General features: G+C 37.2%; 1 protein-coding gene across 1 annotated transcript; it reads left to right on the forward strand.

Moving 5' to 3' along the window:
• Positions 1–14,546: 14,546 nt before the first annotated feature.
• Positions 14,547–15,599, forward strand: LOC120104116. The gene has a single exon (XM_039114643.1). It carries the CDS (start codon positions 14,547–14,549, stop codon positions 15,597–15,599), a length of 1,053 nt encoding a protein of 350 aa, XP_038970571.1.
• The last annotated feature ends 3,839 nt before the right edge of the window (positions 15,600–19,438 follow it).

Genomic DNA, 19,438 nt, shown 5'->3' on the forward strand with positions numbered 1-19,438 from the left:
TTACTGAAACTTCTTTCAGTGGACTGAAACGATTTCAGTTCTACTCTTAGGGTTTACTGATTACCAAGTGAATGCCTTCGAGTCTCACAATCCACTTGTGACACCTAGCAGTATATGGTGGCAACCCAGTAGAATAGAATGTCTGAACCTCTAGATGCAGTTAGCGTATGATACAGTTCCTCTATCATGGATCCCGACGTGACGGAGATTATGGATATCTCGTCAAATCCCATTGTCCGTCATATATCAAATTTATATGACTTCCAGTTCGAGATATGAAAAACTCTTTTTCCAAAATACCTGGCCAGAAATTTATCGAACTTAGTCTCATAAATCACATAGGATCACTCATAAGCTATCAAGATCGATAGATCCCATCTAGATTCAATCCTATTCCAAAATGAACCTACTGTAGCCAATCCGCACTACAAGGATCCGAATGGCTAGGGCCCAAGTTCACATGCTCGTCAAACTACAGCAACCTCACAGTGAATAGCTAAGGCATCGCAGGTCAAAGGACCAGTCATACAACTGCAGCATAAGTAGTCACTGACGAGTGGATAGACATCCATGTGACTACTTATCTTTGGTCACGCTCAGTACCTTGTTCTCTAACAAGTACTCGCATAATCACTCCAGTGTCTCTACACCGTGGACTCGAGACTCGTCTATCTAACTAAGTGATCTATGCACTAATCTTAGTAGATCGATCACCGTCCCTCATGATGGATCCATCATTCAGGAGCATTTAGAAATTAATCCCTAATGACACATGCCTCAAAATTCTCAACTCCTTGAGAATATGTGTCATCATCTATTAATTTCTTGGACGATTCATGGACAAATATAAACATGAATGAAAAATAAATTGCCCAATCTTATTTATTGATAAGAGTCAAATTACAAATTTGTATCCCAGATTACAAATATGCGCCAGCCACGTTGGCTTTTAGGGCATACTTCTAACAATCTCCCACTTGCACTAAAGCCAATCAAACATGTATTTAAGTCCCATTTTCTCAAGATGGACTTCTAATTTTTTCTGACTCAGCTGCATAGTGAATGGGTCCGCCACGTTATCAGTGGAGTCTACTCTCTGCACCTCTACATACTTCTTTTCGAGGTAGTCGCGAATTAGATGAAATCGCCGCTCTATGTGCTTAGACTTCTGGTGAGACCTCGGCTCCTTAGCTAGTGCTATGGCGCCTTTGTTGTCGCAGAAAAGAGTTATGGCATCTGTTGACATGACTCCTAGCTCTTCGACAAATTTCTTGTATAAGAACGCTTCCTTCGCAGCTGTTAGATATATGCCCTAGAAGCCAATTTTGCTGACACATTATTAATTCTGGGATATAATTTGTACTTGACTTTATTATTATTGAATGAATGAAAGGCATCTTTTTCATTCATATTGTTTATGTGTCTATGAATCGTCCAAGGAATTAATAAGATGATGATGCATATTCTCAAGAGTTGAGAATTTGAGCCATGTATCATTGGTGATTGATTTCTAAATGCTCCTGATCGATGGATCATCACGGGGATGGTGATCGATCCGATCAGTGCACACATTACTTTCCTTAAGGATGGACGAGATTTGAGTCCACGGTGTGGGGACACTGAAGTAATAGTGCAGGTGCTTGATAAAGAACAAGGGTACTGAGCGTGACCAAGACAAGAAGTCACTTGGATGTCTGATGTTGCAGTAGTGTGACTGGTTCTTTGACCTGCGGTGCTTCGGCTACTCACAGTGAGGTTATTGTAGTTTGACTGCACATATACATGGTCTCTAGATATATGGATTCATGCAGTGTAGATTGGCTGCAGTAGGTTCATTGTAGGAATAGGGTATGCACCTATATGGAATCAATCGACCTTGGTAGATAAGGAGAGATCCTATGTGATTTATGAGACTGAATTCGTAAGACCTCGGCCGGGGTAGTATACACAGTGGAGAAAGAGTTTTCCACTCTCAAACATAATTCGAATAAATCTTGACATATGACAGACGATGGAGTTTGACGAGTTGTCCATGACCTCCATCCTGTAGGGATCCACGATAATAGGACTGTATCATACGATAACTGCACCTAGAGGTTCATCATTCCATTCTGCTGGGTGGCCTCTACGAGCTGCTAGGTGTCACTGGTGGATGGTGAGACTCACAGAAAATATCTCGATGATCAATAAATCCTAATGAGTTGAGTTGGAACTGTTCCAACCCATTGAAAGGAATTTTCAATGATATTGTGATAGAGATCGTAATATATCTCACTATCAGTCAGAATAGAACCTATGGGGTCACACACACTAGAGATAATGACCGATCCGATGGTTGAAAAGTGATTATGAATCACGAGTAATCAATTCGATTGATAATCAGTAGAAGAAGGAACAATGGAAATTAATTTATTGGACTTAAACATAAATCCTACTTGGAGTAGGATTCCTAGAGTCCTAATTGGATTAGGACTGGGAGTCCTACTTGGAGTAGAATTCCTACAATCCTAATTAGATTAGGATTTTGATTTCAATATGAATTCCTACTTAGAATAGGATTCCTAGAAGTCCTAATTAGATTAGGACTTCGGATTCAAATTAGAGTCCTAATTGGATTAGGACTAAAATTAAATAAGTCCTAATTGGATTAGGATTTCTTAAGTCCCAAATTAATTATTAATCTAATGAATCAAGATGACTCCTAATTAGATTAGGATTGAAGGTTTCAATTGAGTCATGATTCATTGAGTTCTAATTGGATTAGGACTTACCTAGATTAAACCCAATTGGTTCCCCCTTAGATAAAGCCTAATTAGATTAGGACTTAGCCATTATGAGGCCCCCTAATCCTCCTTACTAGGGCTAACCAAGAGGAGGGCCGTACGCCCCCTCCTTCTCTTCTTTGGTGCGGCAAGACAAGAGGGGCCGACGCCCCTCTTGGAAATCAATCAAGGAGCTCCTAAAAGGGCATATAATAGAAGTCCTCCTCCTTGTGGCCGTACGCCTCCCTCTCCCCTTTCCTTTTGGTTTTCAGCCGCAAGCAAGGAAGAAAAAGAAGAAGGCCTTGGCGGCCTCCTCCCCTTCCCTTCCTTCTTCCAACGCAGGGAAAAGAAAAGGCTTGGTCTAGCCTTTTGGTTCTTCATCCAGATCCCTTCTTCTTCTTTCTCCTCCCAAGCACATTCAAGAGTTGAAAGAAAGAGAGGAGATCAGCCATCAAAATATATCTCTGCAAGGGAGCTAGCACTCCGGAGAGATTAGAGCATTTGAATCGGTTTTTACTTCGTGTGGATACCCGTAGAGGCCGGACATGTGTGCGGCTTCAAGCGAGCCTTCTTCCTAAACCACGAATTTCAGTTTGCGGTGATCATCTACCCGCACAAGGTGAAGATCTGATCTTCATAATTAGTTTAAAAGTTTTTAATTCTAATCTATCTACGAACAGTTTTTAAATAACGTTCATGTGATGAACGTCGATCCCGCTTATGCCTCTTCCGCTGCCATCTGAAATTTTTAATTTTCTGCGTGTTGGCGGTGTTAGAAGTATACCCTAGAAGCCAATCTGGCTGACACATTATTAATTCTAGGACATAATTTGGTACTTGACTTTATTATTATTGATTAATAAATGGGCATTCTTTTCATTCATATTGTTTATGTGTCTATGAATCGTCCAAGAAATTAATAAGATGATGATGCATATTCTCAAGAGTTGAGAATTTGAGCCATGTATCATTGGTGGTTAATTTCTAAATGCTCCTGATCAATGGATCATCACGAGGACGGTGATCGATTCGATCAGTGCACAGATCACTTTCCTTCTGGATGGACGAGACTTGAGTCCACAGTGTAGGATACTGAAGTGATAGTGCAGGTGCTTGTTAGAGAACAAGGGTACTGAGCGTGACCAAGACAAGAAGTCACTTGGATGTCTATCCATTCGTCAGTGACTTGCTTGATGTTGCAGTAGTATGACTGGTCCTTTGACCTGCGGTGCTTCAGCTACTCACAGTGAGGTTATTATAGTTTGACTACACGTATACATGGTCTCTAGTCATATGGGTCCTTGTAGTGTAGATTGGCTGCGTAAGTTCACTGTAGGAGTAGGGTATGCACTCACATGGAATCTATCGACCTTGATAGAAGAGGAGTGATCCTATATGATTTGTTAGACTGAGTTCTAAGACCTTGGCCAAGGCAGTAATATAAAGTGGAGAAAGAGTTTTTCACTAACGAACTCGAGTCGAATAAATCTTGACATATGACAGACGAAGGGGTTTGACGAGTTATCCATGACCTCCGTCCTGTAGGGATCCACGATAGTAGGACTGTATCACACGATAACTGCACCTAGAGGTTCATCATTCTATTCTACTGGGTAGCCACTACATGCTGCTAGGTGTCACTGGTGGATGGTGGGACTCACAGGGATTATCTCGATGATCGATAAACCCTAAAGAGTAGAGTTGGAATCGTTTCAATCCATTGAAAGGAATTTTCAATGATATTGTGATAGAGATCATAATATATCTCACTACCAGTCAGAGTAGAACCTATGGGGTCACACACACTAGAAGTAATGACCGATCCGATGGTTGAATCGTGATTAGGAATCACAAGTAATCAATTTGATTGATAATAAGTTGAAGAAGGAACAAAGGGAATTGATTAATTGGACTTAAAACAAGAGTCCTACCTGGAGTAGGATTCATAGAGTCCTAATTGGATTAGGACTAGAAATCCTACTTGGACTGGGATTCCTACTTGGACTGGGATTCCTATTTGGAGTAGGACTAGGAGTCCTACTTGGAGTAGGATTCATAGAGTCCTAATTGGATTAGGACAGGAATCCTACTTGGACTGGAATTCCTACTTGGACTGGGAATCCTATTAGGAGTAGGACTAGGATTCCTACTTGGAGTAGGATTCCTATAATCCTAATTAGATTAGGAGTTTTGAATTAAATTTGGATTCCTACTTGGAGTAGGATTTCTAGAGTCCTAATCAGATTAGGACTTCGAATTCAAATTAGAGTCCTAATTGGATTAGGACTAGAATTAAACAAGTCCTAATTGGATTAGGATTTCTTAAGTGCCAATTAATTATTAATCCAATGAATCAAGATGGCTCCTAATTAGATTAGGATTGAAGAGTTGAATTGAGTCATGGTTCATTCAAGTTCTAATTGGATTAGGACTAGCATAGATTGAACCCAATTGATTCATGATTTGGACTAAACCAAATAGGAGCCCTAGATGCTATTTAAGAGGAGGCTTGGGGGCTGACCTAAAAGATATGAGAAGCTCTCCCCTTGTGGCCGTACGCCTCCTTTCTCCTCTCCTCTTGGATCAGCCGCAAGCAAGAAAGAAAAAGATCCATGGTGGTCTCCTTCTTCCTCCTCCGTTTGGGATTCAACGCAAGGAAAGGAAAGGCTGCATCTAGCTTTTTGGATCTTCTTCCTTGATCCTTTCATCTTCTTCCTCCTCTCTCTAGCATTCAAGAGCTGAAAGAAAGGGAGGTGATCAGCCATCAAAACCAATCTCTGCAAGGGAGCTAGCACCCCGGGGAGATTAGAGCGATTGGATCGGTCCTCTGCTTCGTGTGGATACCCGTAGAGGCCGGGCACTTGAACGGCTTCAAGCGAACCTTCATCCTAAACCACGAACTTCAGTTTGCGGTGATCATCTACCCGCACAAGGTGAAGATCTGATCTTCCTAAAGTTATTAAAAGTTTTTAATCCTTATCTATCTACGAACGGTTTTGAACAACGTTCATGCGATGAACGGTTGATCCCGCGCATGCCTTTTCCGCTGCATCTGAATTTTTTTAAATTTCAGCGGCATGATCGGGGTATTCTAACAGTGGTATCAGAGCCTAGGCTTCATAGATTAAGGTAAGGATTAATTATTAGTAGGCTTATTAGATCTGAAAATTGAAAGATTATGCATGCTGAAAATTTTCTGCGTGCAGATTTTTTCTAGGGTGCTGATTTTTGCATGCTGATTTTTATGTGATAAAAAGATGATTCTAATTGCATTGTTAATGGGATTACAAAGTTTAGAATCATGATTAGCATGATCAGCAACCTATGTCATAAGATAATCAATTAGTTTTCAGATCTGAAAATTATAATTGCTGCATGTGGTGATGATCATAGGATTCAAACCCTTTTGGTATTAAATGTAATGACCTGCGATGTGATCTGTAATGTCATGTAATTTTTCAGATGCTTGCATGCATCTTATTTAATATTTTGAGAGGCCTGCGTGCCTCCTAAAAGGGAGATGTAATTTATTTTTATTTTTATTTTATATCTGGTTGTATTTCTGTGATGTGATGTACGTCAACGATCAAGTTGAAGACAAGGCATGAGATGAACAGGTGATCTAAGCGGTTGATGGCGATTGGATCAAGAGTTGATCAAGGATCGAATCAAGGAGGCTTGGAACCAATTCAAGAGTTGAAGACCAGTTGATCGATTGACGTGCATGTGCTTGTAATACGACCTAATTAGAATCCATGATCATCACCTATTTAAAGTTTAGCATTATTTTGATGCTGCGATTATAACTGCCTGTGATGTGCCGTTTGTATGTGATGTGAATGAAAGCCGGGTAGATAGGTTTACATGTGATGTAACAAACCCAATTGAGACCTAAATTAAAACCTCCTCAATCAAGTCGAGAGTGAACCGACATGAGCAAGTCATATTAGATTAATTGATCTAATTGGTGTCTAGGAAAGCATGAAAGGTGGTTACTTAATTAGGACCTTACTCTCTGAGTAAGGGGAGCCTCCCACCTGCTTACCTGGCCAATTGTTTGATTACCTCTTATGAAGAGCTCAAGTTGCAAACACTAAGACCTGATTAACCAATATTAAGTCAATAGGTCTTCCACTGTAGTAGAGCTGCTAAGGCTTTTTGATGTTGATTTGTCTCGGCTGGACACAGTGGTCAAGTTGCATCGGGGGGCTGGACCTCTCTATAGACATGAGATGTTGTAGGGTAAAGGTGGGGTTGGGCACCAATAACTGTTAGGTGAGGACCCAATGACGACTTTATTCCTACGGTTATACGGTGGGTCTGACTTAACTAAGAAATGGGACCAATAACTGTTAGGTGAGGTTTTCATGGCTTAGAGACCAAGTTGCACTGCAACATGCTTGAGAAGCATTGTACAAGAGTTGTACATTCATCAATCTATGTGTCACCAATAACTGTTAGGTGAGGTGGCATGTAAATCGGTGGGACCGCAGTACCCACTAGAAACCCTAGTCGTGTGGGATTTCCGTTTTCCTACCAAGGGAGTGTGAGGAATTCGAGAAAATAGTGGGAGTTACATTTGTTCTAAAAGACCTTAGAATAGATTAGGATCAAGTACAAAAGTCTAACTAGAATCTTTACTCTCTGAGGATTATAAAGTCAGCTTCTAGACTCTTAACTCATATCCCATAGAACAACCGTTTGACCAAACCCAATTATAAAGATTGGCTCAATAAATTTCAAAAATAATTTTGAATTGTGAGAAATTCGGGTATATGCTAGTCCATGGAATCCCCGTGTTACCAATCCGTCCGATCACTGATCAGCGTAAGACGTTTGTTAAGTGGACGAACAATGACAATAAAGTTAGGTGCTGCACAATGGCATCCATGTCCAATGAATTACAATGCTAGCATGAGAACATGAGACTGCCAGGGACATATTAAATCACCTACAAGAGTTGTATGATGATCAGAGTCGCGCAGCATGTTTTGAAGTATCCAAGAGGCTCTTTAAGACAAAGATGCGTGAAGGGCAGTCTGTCCACGATCATGTTTTGACCATGATAAAGGACTTGAAGAAGCTTGAGAAGCTTGGCATGACCATGCACAAGGAATTGCAAACGGATTTGATCCCGCAATCCCTTCCAGCTTCATATGAATAGTTTATAGTAAACTACCATATGAACAAGATTGTATGCACCAAAATAGAATTGTTAAATAAATTGGTAACTAACTTAGGGACCTTGAAGAAGTTCAAGGGGCATCGTTTTCGCTGTCAAGTTGGTTTCTACTTTCAAGAGAGAGTCTATTTGGAAGAAGAAGAAGCCTGTGAAGAAGCAGAAGACTAAGAAAACACCAAGTTAGGAAGTTCTAAGAAAAAGGCCAATTGCAAGGAAAAGTGTTTCCATTGCATCATGGACGGCCATTGGAAGAGGAACTGTCCTACATACATGGGAAGCATAAAGAACATGAAGGGTGACAGACCTTCAGAAGGTATGTCAGATATGCTCAGGATACTTAGGGACTGTTACCTATTGCTAGCAGAAATTTGATTTCTGCATTTTATTTAGCATAGAAAGATTTTTATTTATAAAAAAATAAATTGATTCAACATAGTTTTATGATTGACAATCTCTATCACATACATATGGATGTATCTATGAATATATCTGAGCAAACAGTGAATACCATAGGATCTAATAGATCCAAAAATGAGATAAATCTAAAGTATTTGTGGCACCTCAGGCTTGGCCATATAGGAGAAGACAGAATAAACAAATTGGAGAAACATGAGCTTTTGGGCTCATTGACTTCCGAGTCATATTTGATTTGTGAATTCTGCCTTCAAGGAAAGATGGCCAAATTATTCTTTGTAGGACACATTAACATTACATTATAATATCAATTTTTGATAGTATGACATCATAGCAATATAATATAATATAATAATAGAATAATAATAATGTATTATATTATATGATATTATAATAAAATTTGATTATCATCATCGTCATTATTATATTATAATAATATTATTACTATAAATTAATATTATAAAACTCCTAACACATCTTATGAAGATTTAAAAATTTATTATTTATTATATTATTTAAGTAAAATATTAACATAAACATTTATAAATTGAGAATACTTTATAATAACAATTTTTGATAATAAAAATAGTTAGATAATTGAAAGCAATATGCAATATTATTATTATTTCCAGATATTGAAAATATTTTCTCTATTTCATTATCAAAAAATTTTTAAAATTTTACAGCACTTTAGAAATATTAGTAAATAATATTTTATTAAAAGATCTACTAGCAAGAGCTCTATTGTCAAAATCTCTATACACAAAAGCTCTAATACCTACGGTAATGCCAAAAAAGGCCTTAGTTTGTGATCAATATTCTTATTTTCTATTTCAAGATCTTTTGTTTGCAATTGTTTCCAATTTCTTGCTTTCGTATTGTTTCGTCCATTGATTTCTCAAAATGAGAACTATGATTTGGGCAAATGAAGGACTCCCTTACCACAAATCCTATGTCTTAAGACTTTTCTTGAATTTTATAGCTAAACTACTAGTTATTGTTGATCAAAAGAAAACGAAAAATAATTATAATTATTAAAATTTTAGGCTAGTCTCCTTAAATGAAAACCAAGTTCATTTAGGTGAGAAATATGTTAGAAATATCTTTTATAGTCCAATAAGCATTAGTTTTACTCATTATTGAGTCAAGTGATCGATGAAGTATTGAAGTACAAGTTTGATCTTCCAATATTAGAAGCTAGTGCCTCAACTACTGAATAAATGAATTATATGAAGGCACTAATTTGAGTTAATTCTAGCAATAAAGAAAGAGATAATCAATAAATTTTAATTATATTAGGAGTCCTTAAGGGAGTAATTTAGATGGCCAGGATTTCTTCAGTTAGAAGCAACAACCCTAATTCTTTTAATCAAAAATTTTATTCACAACTTTGCATGTAGCATAATAAAATGGACTCAACTAAACAACAAACTCAAAGAGCTTAAGGTATGGCTGAAATTAGATCAGATATGGATCTGATACTAGTATATCTATATCCATATTTATTTTATTTGACGAATATAGATATGGATACGAATGTTATTCGGATGCAAACATTCATATCTATATTTATTTTAAAAGGATATGAATACAAATCTGATACTAAAAGTATGGATATAAATATAGATATAAATTGGATAATTAAATTTTATGACCATAGAATAAAAGATATTAATAAATGAATTATAAATCAAGTTAATAGCATACTAATGTAGTTATTTTTTTTTATGTTCATGAGTGCTATATAAAATTAAATAGGGTTACAAGTATAATTATATATTCGGATATGGATTGATAGTTATCTATCCATATCTATATTCATTTTTTTTAGATGGATATGAATACGGATCTGGATGTTAGATGGATGCCCAAATTTCTATCGATATCTAGATTGTTTCGGTTATGAAAATGGATCCAAATGGATATTATCCGATTCACTTTCTCCTCTAGCTCAAGGGCATTGTTTGGAGTTAAAACACATTGTTGCATGAGGTTGGGATAAGATGCTTGACCAATATCATTTTGTTTAAATCTTTTAAACTTTATTTCCTTGAACTTGTTTATTAAGATTTTTATAGTAAATTTCATGATGTCTTTACTCATAAATTGTGGTTTTGGATAGATCTGTGATTCTATGTTACATGAACAGTTTTGTAAATTAAACATTTCTTACATGGAATCTTTGATTTTTGAGGTGACCATTGCATATGTAATGTCACTATTTGTGTCACCGAGATTCAAATTGCCTTCACCAAGATTTAGAGGGTGAGGGCTATTTGTCTAAGACTTTTCCTCTGCCATACTATCAGGTCCTCACTATAAAGCCCGTTAACTATAGACCTCTTCTACTTAAAAAATAAAAAAGAAATTAAAATTTGAATTTTGTTTGGCCAACCAATGCCTTAACCACCGTTAATATTACAGGTTAATATTTTAATACTTCAGCTCACTAGAGCATTAATCAATTTTTGAGAACACATTACAGCATAAACTTTGACTTATATATTCATTCTATTATTTATGAAGGGTTGTCGATCTGGAGTACGATCAAAGCTTGCAACTCTAGATCTTCTCAATTCTGTGAGTTTTTTCTTTCATCTTACAACTTCATCTTCATTAAGGCAACATAAGTTTAGCAATTTTCTGTCGAAAAAATAAATTATGATTTAATAATGCATACAATCATCACATATGTAATAAGTAACACCACTCACAACTCATCTTTCATAAAAATAAGCTTTGTGAATCATTATTCATTAAACATGTCTATTTAATTAAGTTTAACCATTCCTATTTAATGCTAGCTCATCTTTCACCATTAACTCATTGTTAATATTGAATAATTTTTATGCTTAATCCACACAAATTGTGTATTGTCCACTCAATATCTAACTAATGAAATCCTTAACTGAAATTTCTTATTCCAACAAGGTTACTAAAGAATGAAATAAGTTTTGAATATCCCATTATGCATACAACCTTTTAATTCATTACCAGAAATATGTAACATATAATATCCCAGAATAAGGAGGATAATCACACTCTTTTATAACGTTTTGAATAAAATAGAACGAAATAAGTTTGGAGAAAGGAGAATGGTAAAACCTCTTATCTATTAGATTCAATATTCTTGTGCTAATGGATATAGGAGTTGATAATGACCAAGGCTAACATGCTCTCCTATCACAACTGGACTGAAATGCATATCTAGCATATGCTACACCTCAACATTTGAAATATAAAAAGAACAATAAAGTAATAAGCTAACAGCCTAGTAAGATACTTCTAATACCTCTAGTCAGATCAAGCATGTAGTAAAATTATTTAGATAAGTGCCGATATCAATTATATACATTTATGAAGGAAGCAAGTTGAAAATTAGGATAAGATTTCCATATTTGTTCACAATATTCATAAATTAAATAGTTAACCTTTCAAAATAAGAGTGAAAATCTAGGTTTGATATAATCAGTGAGAAACCACAATATTATTAAATTTTCAAGAAATAATTACAAAGAAAACCCTCTCTTAGTCATCATGAATATGGCCATGATTAGCCTTGTGACAAGGCTTGAAACAATATTTGGCCCTATGGTGTAGGCTTTGTGATGGAGACTCGAAAGTAACCAGTTTCTAAACACATGTTTGCCAATGATCATCCTCACCGACTAAGCTTGAACTATTGTTACACTAGAAAATAACCAAGAGTTTCCATACCAATTTTTTCAGCCACAAATACCAATTCTTTCAGATGTATCATTATAAAAAGTGTACAATATTGCAACATGATACACCAATCTAATGTCCTTTTTTAACACATTAACATCATAAACTAAATAGCATACCTAATAAAATTTCCTTTCTTGATCCCTATTTTAAAAAAATAGTTTCTTTTCTAGGGTAAATCAAGCATAATATTTATTTTCAATCATTTCCATAAAACAACTCTATAGCATTCAATCTTCAAGAATTGTTGTCATTTCAAAGTATAGATCTACAGATATTTTAAACTAGGAATGCAAATATGCTAAATTCACAGAATCAGGATATAAGTTTCAATATAAATTTTCTAAATATATTACATGAAATGCATGATAAAATATTAGGGTGATAGAGGCACTTACTGATCTAGGGCAACAAAGTCTAGAAATTTCTCCCAACAAAAGGTTGCATAAAACTTAAAATAAATATATTGATCATTAAGCTTTCTTCAATCCCAAAGTAAAATCCTTGCAACCCAATCTCCCTTTACTTTTAGGCATTAGGAAGTTTCTATTGGTTTGTGAGATACTCTCAAGGCTTCACAACCTACGATCCTTCCAAATCAAGCATGATGATCTTGGATCTGCAAATAAGAAACCATATCTTTGGATGGTAGAACCTAGCCTAGGCACATATCCCCTAGCCAAGCATACAGAAGTTCCTAGGCTAGATATTCATCAACTAGCCTATCCTACATAAACAATTAAAAATTGGAATGAGAATTTACTGACTACCTCAAGAATAGGTTTAGATCCCATGATGGATGCTACGAGAAGATTGTGGGGTTTGACCTGAGAGAAAATGGTTAGATCCTACATACAAATAAAATAATATAATATAATAAATTTGATAAACTAGAATGTCTCTATGAAGAGGTATACCAATCACTCAATCAAACAACCAAGCAACTCAAATGGTCAAAATATTTGGAATATACTAGCACCATTGTCTAGTTTGTAGTATGCTAAATTTAATATATGAAATTATTAAAGCAAGAATAACTAATAAAGGATTTATTTTGGATGCAGGGTTTCAAGAATGTGAAAAACATGCAACGTGGTTATCTTTCATGGGTGGAGAGTACAAGCAAACTAGCAGAATAATTTTGTACAATTCACCAAAAAAGTTCCTTGCAAATAATTATTGTATAGTGATATTCCAATAAAAATATATGCTACCTCCAACTATAAAATCCATGTTGATTAAATATGCAACTATTGGGCGGTTGTTTGGTCAGTAGTTTATTTTATTTTGGAAGCTCATGTTCATAGTCTTTCTCGTGAATGACTGCTAAAACTATAAAGCTAATAAGTCCAAATAAAATTTAGGATGGGAATATTGCAGTTGTCATATATTTGTGATAATCATATCTAGTATTTGATACAATAAAATTGTACAAAATATGAGTGAACTACTAAAAGAATGATGGTGATACAGAGAAATGTTTCCTTGATAGTCATTTCTTTTATTCTTTTTTTTGCTTCCCTTATAAGTAATTTAATCTAGATATTATAAATATGCATCACAAAGATTATCTAGAACAACATACTGGAGGGGCATCAATGCTAGTATATCTTGTGTATGATCACTTCTTTCAAGATCCAAAGCACTCTTATGTAATTAGACGAGGATGTGGTTCAAACTATAGCCCCACATGTCCCAAACTTTCTCACTTAACATAGATTATAATGTTAATAGCTTAAAACATTTTTTTCTCCTTGTTTTTAAGCGAAATAAAGAACTATGTCTAAGGCTAAAAGCATTGATTATCGACTTGACATTCGTGGAGCGATCACATTGATGAACATGCATAGCAGAAAATAACCGACGTCAGTCAGTACAACAACCAGGAGTGGAGGACATATGTGAGAACAATTGTGAGAATGCATAGTTATTATTATTAATATAACTAAGTAGAAAGTATGCTTTGTACAAGATCCATTGACAATCAATCTAATGAGTATTTATTTTTTATCTTAGTTTAATCTACATCTTATTTTAGAAGTAAGTGTAACTTAGCTTTCTACTCTAGACTAATATTACAACCTTATTGTAGCCCAGCACTACATCGTTCTACTGTAATCTAGCATTACACCCTTCTATTGAAGCCCAATACTATACCCTTTTATCCACCTACAAATGGCAGTATAATGGTGGCAAAAGTTCTTCAAGGTAGTTGAACACATGCTATTTTCCACCTTTCCTCTGCCAGGCAACACAGTACTCTCATACCCCGTGTTCTCTACGACTTGCCCAAATAACACAAAAAAAATACCAACATAATTTAGAGGGACCCTCAAACTCGATGCAAGCTATATGAGTAGGGCTGGACGCATGTCAAGGAGCGAGATCCGCCGAAACGTCAAACAGCATCACATCGCTAATTCTGAGTTCTCCCTCGGCCGTCATCCTTTTCCGCCCGCGCAATGCTTCGCCTTCTCCACGCTCGGCTGCTCCATAGCGTTACTGCTGCTCCTCCCCATTTCCTCCCACACCCATTCCCTCAGCCTTTCTCCCACATCTCCCTCGCACCAAACGATTCACCATCCCTGACGGTCCATTTCCTCGAGAAATCATGCGGCCTCTCCTCCGAAGCCGCCCTCTCCGTGGCCACCAGAATCCAGCTCAAGACCACGAAGAATTCCCACTCTGTGCTCGCCCTCCTCAAACACTTCGGCTTCTCCAAGCCCGACATCGCCCGCCTCATCTCCCGTCGCCCCCGGCTCCTCCTCGCCAGCCCCGACAAAACCCTCAAGCCCAAGCTGGAGTTCTACCGGGACATCGGTCTCTCCGGCGCCGACCTCGCGAAGCTCCTCTCTGGAATTCCCGGCCTTCTGCTGTGGAGCTTGGAGAAGCGACTGCTCCCAAACTTCCATCTCCTCAAGCCCTTGCTCCATACCAACGAGAACGTCATCTCAGCTGCGAGGAATTCTCCTCGTTTGCTTATCTCTGACCTCCCCAAGCTGTTGCTTCCCAAGATTGAGAGTTTGAAGAACTACGGCGTGCCGCCGGCTGTAATCTTCACACTGCTCACCACCCACCCGAAATCTCTGATAGAAAAAGCCGATCACTTCGAGGAGACCTTCGCCGCAATCAAGGATATGGGGATTAGTCCTTCGAGTTCCATGTTCGCCCATGCATTCGGGGTGCTCTCTAAATTGCCTAAGACAACAGTGAACAGGAGGTTGGAGAATTACTTGAGCTTAGGCTGGTCGCAGGAGCAAGTCTTTTGGGCGTTTGCCAAGCATCCATACTGCATGTCGGCGTCGGATGACAAGGTGAGGAAGAACATGGAGTTCTTCGCGGAGAAGCTCAGATGGGGGCCGGACTATGTGTCGGCGAATCCGGTGCTTCTGTCGCTCAGTTTCGAGAAGAGGATTGCTCCAAGGTGTTTGGTCTTGGCAATTCTAGCGTCCAAGGGCCTGGTGAAGCGTGGTGTGAAAGCGCGGCACTTGATGATGGGAGAAGAAGTTCCTTGAGGATTATGTGACCAAGTACCAGGGTGAAGTCCCGGAAGTTGTTGATGCTATGGAGGGCAACAAGTTGGGACTGCTGGGCTTGGAGATGGGAAACCTGGGAGCTGATGGGAATGAGCATTTTGATGCAGCTTAAACAGCAATGCCTCAAACTCCTCTTCATTTCATTGATGTCTTTCTGATTCCTTTCAGCGGTGAACTGCAACAGCATAAAGAGGTTGCTTCCTGTTCTGTTCTATCCAAAGCTTGCTTTGTTATTTTTGGACTTACTTTATTTTCGATAAAATCAAATTGGATTGATAGGCCCCATCTTATTGCAAGTTGAATGACATCACCTTCTGGAGCCCTAATATTTTGTAAGGAGTGGGGAGTTACTCCTCAATCTCTGATGAGGGTGGGTAAAGCATTGCTATTTATGTTCGTTTAGTTGGGGTACTACGTCATATTACGAGGTAAGCTCAGAATTCTCGAAAATTATTTATCTAGAAAAATGATGGCGGGATAAAATAAATTTTATTGTGTTTGATTAGGAAAAAATTATTCCAGAAAATGACATAAAAAAAGATTACTATATTTAGTTGGAGATAATCTTACATAAGAATATTATTAAATTTCTAACAACACTTTTGAATAAACAATTCAAGTAATGATTTTTTTTTTTTGGTTCAATCCATTTGTTGGCCATTTATGACCCACTTGCATGAAGGCTGTCAATATAGGCCATTTCAAATATTGTAATATATTTACATGAGTCAATAAATATTTTTAAATTAATTATTCATATTAAAAAAATATTTTTATTATTAATGAATTTTTTAATTTCTTATTAAGTAAATATATTTAAGTTGGGACTGTTGTGGCATTGACAATATTAGAAGAGTGCATAAGTGGGTTTTAACCAAATAATTGGTGTATTTTCATCAAGCAATGATAATTTTATATTACCTTCACTCGGTAATCTAGTGTGGGAAAAAATTAATATCCACTTAGTGGTAACTTTTCTATCAATAAAATAGGCATGGGACCCACCATATATTTTACCTTCTCGCTTATCTTCTTTTTTGCACCAAATATGCTAATCTGACATATGATTTAGTTTTCCAGGCAAGATTACCCCCAATAAAATGAACCTTAATAGTAACTCTATCGAGGGCCAAATTTCAGGCTTCTCGGTACCTACAACATATACCAGCTTGGCCTAAAGAAACTTCTTGATTTCTTCTAAAAAACCTTCTTGATTTCTTCACTTCCACAAATCTTATATGGTAAATTCAATGACACCTAGTAGGCTATCCCTGTAGCAGACTTCCTCACAAAGATTTAATAATAATGACAATGACAATGATAATGATGATGATGGAGGACTCAGAGTTTATGGCAGTATAGAGTTTCGATGGAGGAAGATGAGATATCTTTATCAAGCCCTGGAAGATTGAGGTTGGGGTTGTTGCTCATAAATATAGAGTTTGGATTAAGTTATCTGATATTCCTATATTCTATGGGGACAAGATGAATATATTTAGTACGTGAAGCCCTTTCGGTGCTATTGAAATTCTTGAAAAAGACTGTGTTCTGAAAAGGAATATGAACTCTCATGTGTACCAATATTTGTTATGATTTGCAAAACAGTGTTGAGATTTCCGAAGGTTATATGACTGTTATACATAATCTGTGGAGGTGGGAAGTTGAAATTGGTTTAAGTACTCAACTATTCTCAAACCTCCAGCTTGATTAAGAAGAAAATTGGAATAGACGGTATAGAGGAAGGTACATAAAAAATACAAGAAAAGAAGTAATATTTATTTCTGTTAATTCTTCGAGAAAACAGTTCTGGTGTACATAATTCTGGAGCTGGAGTTGCTGGTAGGGAAGCTCTCATTGTCAGCAATCCATCTCTGGTTGCTCAGTTAGCTCAAATTTGTCCAGCAGGTAAATATGGAAGTCCAAGAGTCTCCATTTTTAATTGGATTAAGGTTGGATCTGTTGCTTGTCCCAAGGATGGCTGTGGATGGATTCCCCATGGATTCCCAGGAGACCTCTTCTAAGAAAAGTGCTATTCAATTTGTGCTTGGAAGAAGATATCTTGAGGAAACAATAGAGCCAGAGTTAACTAGTTACAGTTCGGGTGACAGGAATCTTGAGTATTTTACAAGATAGCCAATGGAAGTAGGAAGATTGGATTCAGCAGATTGAAGTGGATGATGGAGTTATTACAGATGAGAAGGAGATTGTTGTCTTGGATTAGAAGCTTATTATTTGATGGGAAGACAGCTATTTTAATCAATGAAAAGCCTGGTAGATGGATGAAAAATTAGAAGAGTGCATAAGGGGACCCATTGTCCCTTATTTTTTTAATTATGGCAGCTAGTATTCTACCAAAGTCTGTTGAAGTATGCTGCCTTCTCTGGAATTATTGAAGGTCCGGTTACATGTGAAAATTTGAAGGTTAATTCCCTCCATTTTGCTGATGGCACTCTCATTTATTCTTCTCTGGCCTGGGGGAAGATTGGTAATCTGAAATGCATCTTGCATATTTCTGAATTTCTTTCTGCATCAAAAGTAAACTATACTAAATCTTCTTTAACATATATAGCTTAAAATGCTCAGAATGTATGGATAGCAGCTGTTGCTCTGAATTGTAAGATCTCTTCTTTTCTGTCATCTTATTTGGATCTACCTCTTATACCAGCTAAACTGTTGAGAAGTGATAGGTCTGCTGGTTATTGGTCTTCTAAAGGTGCTTTGTATAGGAGGGAGATTCTCTTTTGAACTCTGTCCTTGCGAATTTACCTACTAATTACTTGTTATCAGTATTTTGGATGCCGGGGTTGCGTCATTAAGAAACTTGATTTACCAATATCATCCTTTTGAAAGGAGAAAACATGGTTAGTGGCGGACATTGTTTAGTTAACTGGAAGGACTGTATGGCAAAGGCATAGGAGGCTTGTGGTGTTAAGGAGTCGAACAATTTCAATATATCTTTGTTAAGCCTCAGTTTGTGGCGGAAGCTTCTCAAAGGAGAATCGGGTTTCTGGAAGGGACCCGGTTATGCAGTTGTATTATAATAATAGGAGATCATGGTTTTCGGATCCAAGGAATGGTGTAATTTCTCTAAAGGTTCTTTCAGAACAAAGGATAGCTTCTATGTGGTATTTCATTTTTTGTTGGGTAATGGAAATGGATCAGGTTTTTGGTGGGGATGGGTTCCGGTTGCATCTTTTGTTGAAAGAATGATTGACTTCTTTCACAAACATTGACCTTTAGATCGAACCCTATACCAGATCTCAAAGCACTCCAAATTCATTCATTCATCTGGCCTATACAGATCTCAAAGCAACCCTTGTGTGATCCAAAAGGAGGTGAATCCTACTTTTGCACGAAAGATACTGCCCTATCTTTGCCTGATCATTTTCCAAATTTGTTCCTTTGACTTCTTACTGCGTTTCAGTCTGTGGAAGCTTTAATTGGGTGATTCTTTATAGAATGACCGTTGGAGTTGAGCTTTCTTGGAATAGTAATCAACTAAAGGGGACCTTCATTTGATTTCCCCTTCTAATGACAAATTAAAGTGGCCACAGGTCTTCTTCGAGCTTGGTTCATAGTATATTCGTATTATAAGTCATTAATTTTGGTGGTAATTTGGAATGATATTGTTCAGGGTTTTTGGGGAAGATCAGGGGTACCAGAGTAAGGATACTTTGTGGTTAGCTTCAAAAGGAAAGGTTTTACAGCTGCCATCTTGAGAAAAAGTTCCTGGCGGACTCCATGTTGTGCTGAGTTATGATATGCTAAGGCGGCAGTGGGAGAATTTCAGCGCAAGATTAAATGGAAAGTAAGAGATC

The sequence above is a fragment of the Phoenix dactylifera genome, chromosome 16 (assembly GCF_009389715.1).
Source record: "Phoenix dactylifera cultivar Barhee BC4 chromosome 16, palm_55x_up_171113_PBpolish2nd_filt_p, whole genome shotgun sequence".
In the NCBI taxonomy this organism is placed as follows: domain Eukaryota; kingdom Viridiplantae; phylum Streptophyta; class Magnoliopsida; order Arecales; family Arecaceae; genus Phoenix; species Phoenix dactylifera.

Excerpts from the sequence above, each read along its gene's own strand:
- LOC120104116 (XM_039114643.1), top strand. The coding sequence starts at position 14,547 with ATGCTTCGCCTTCTCCACGCTCGGCTGCTCCATAGCGTTACTGCTGCT.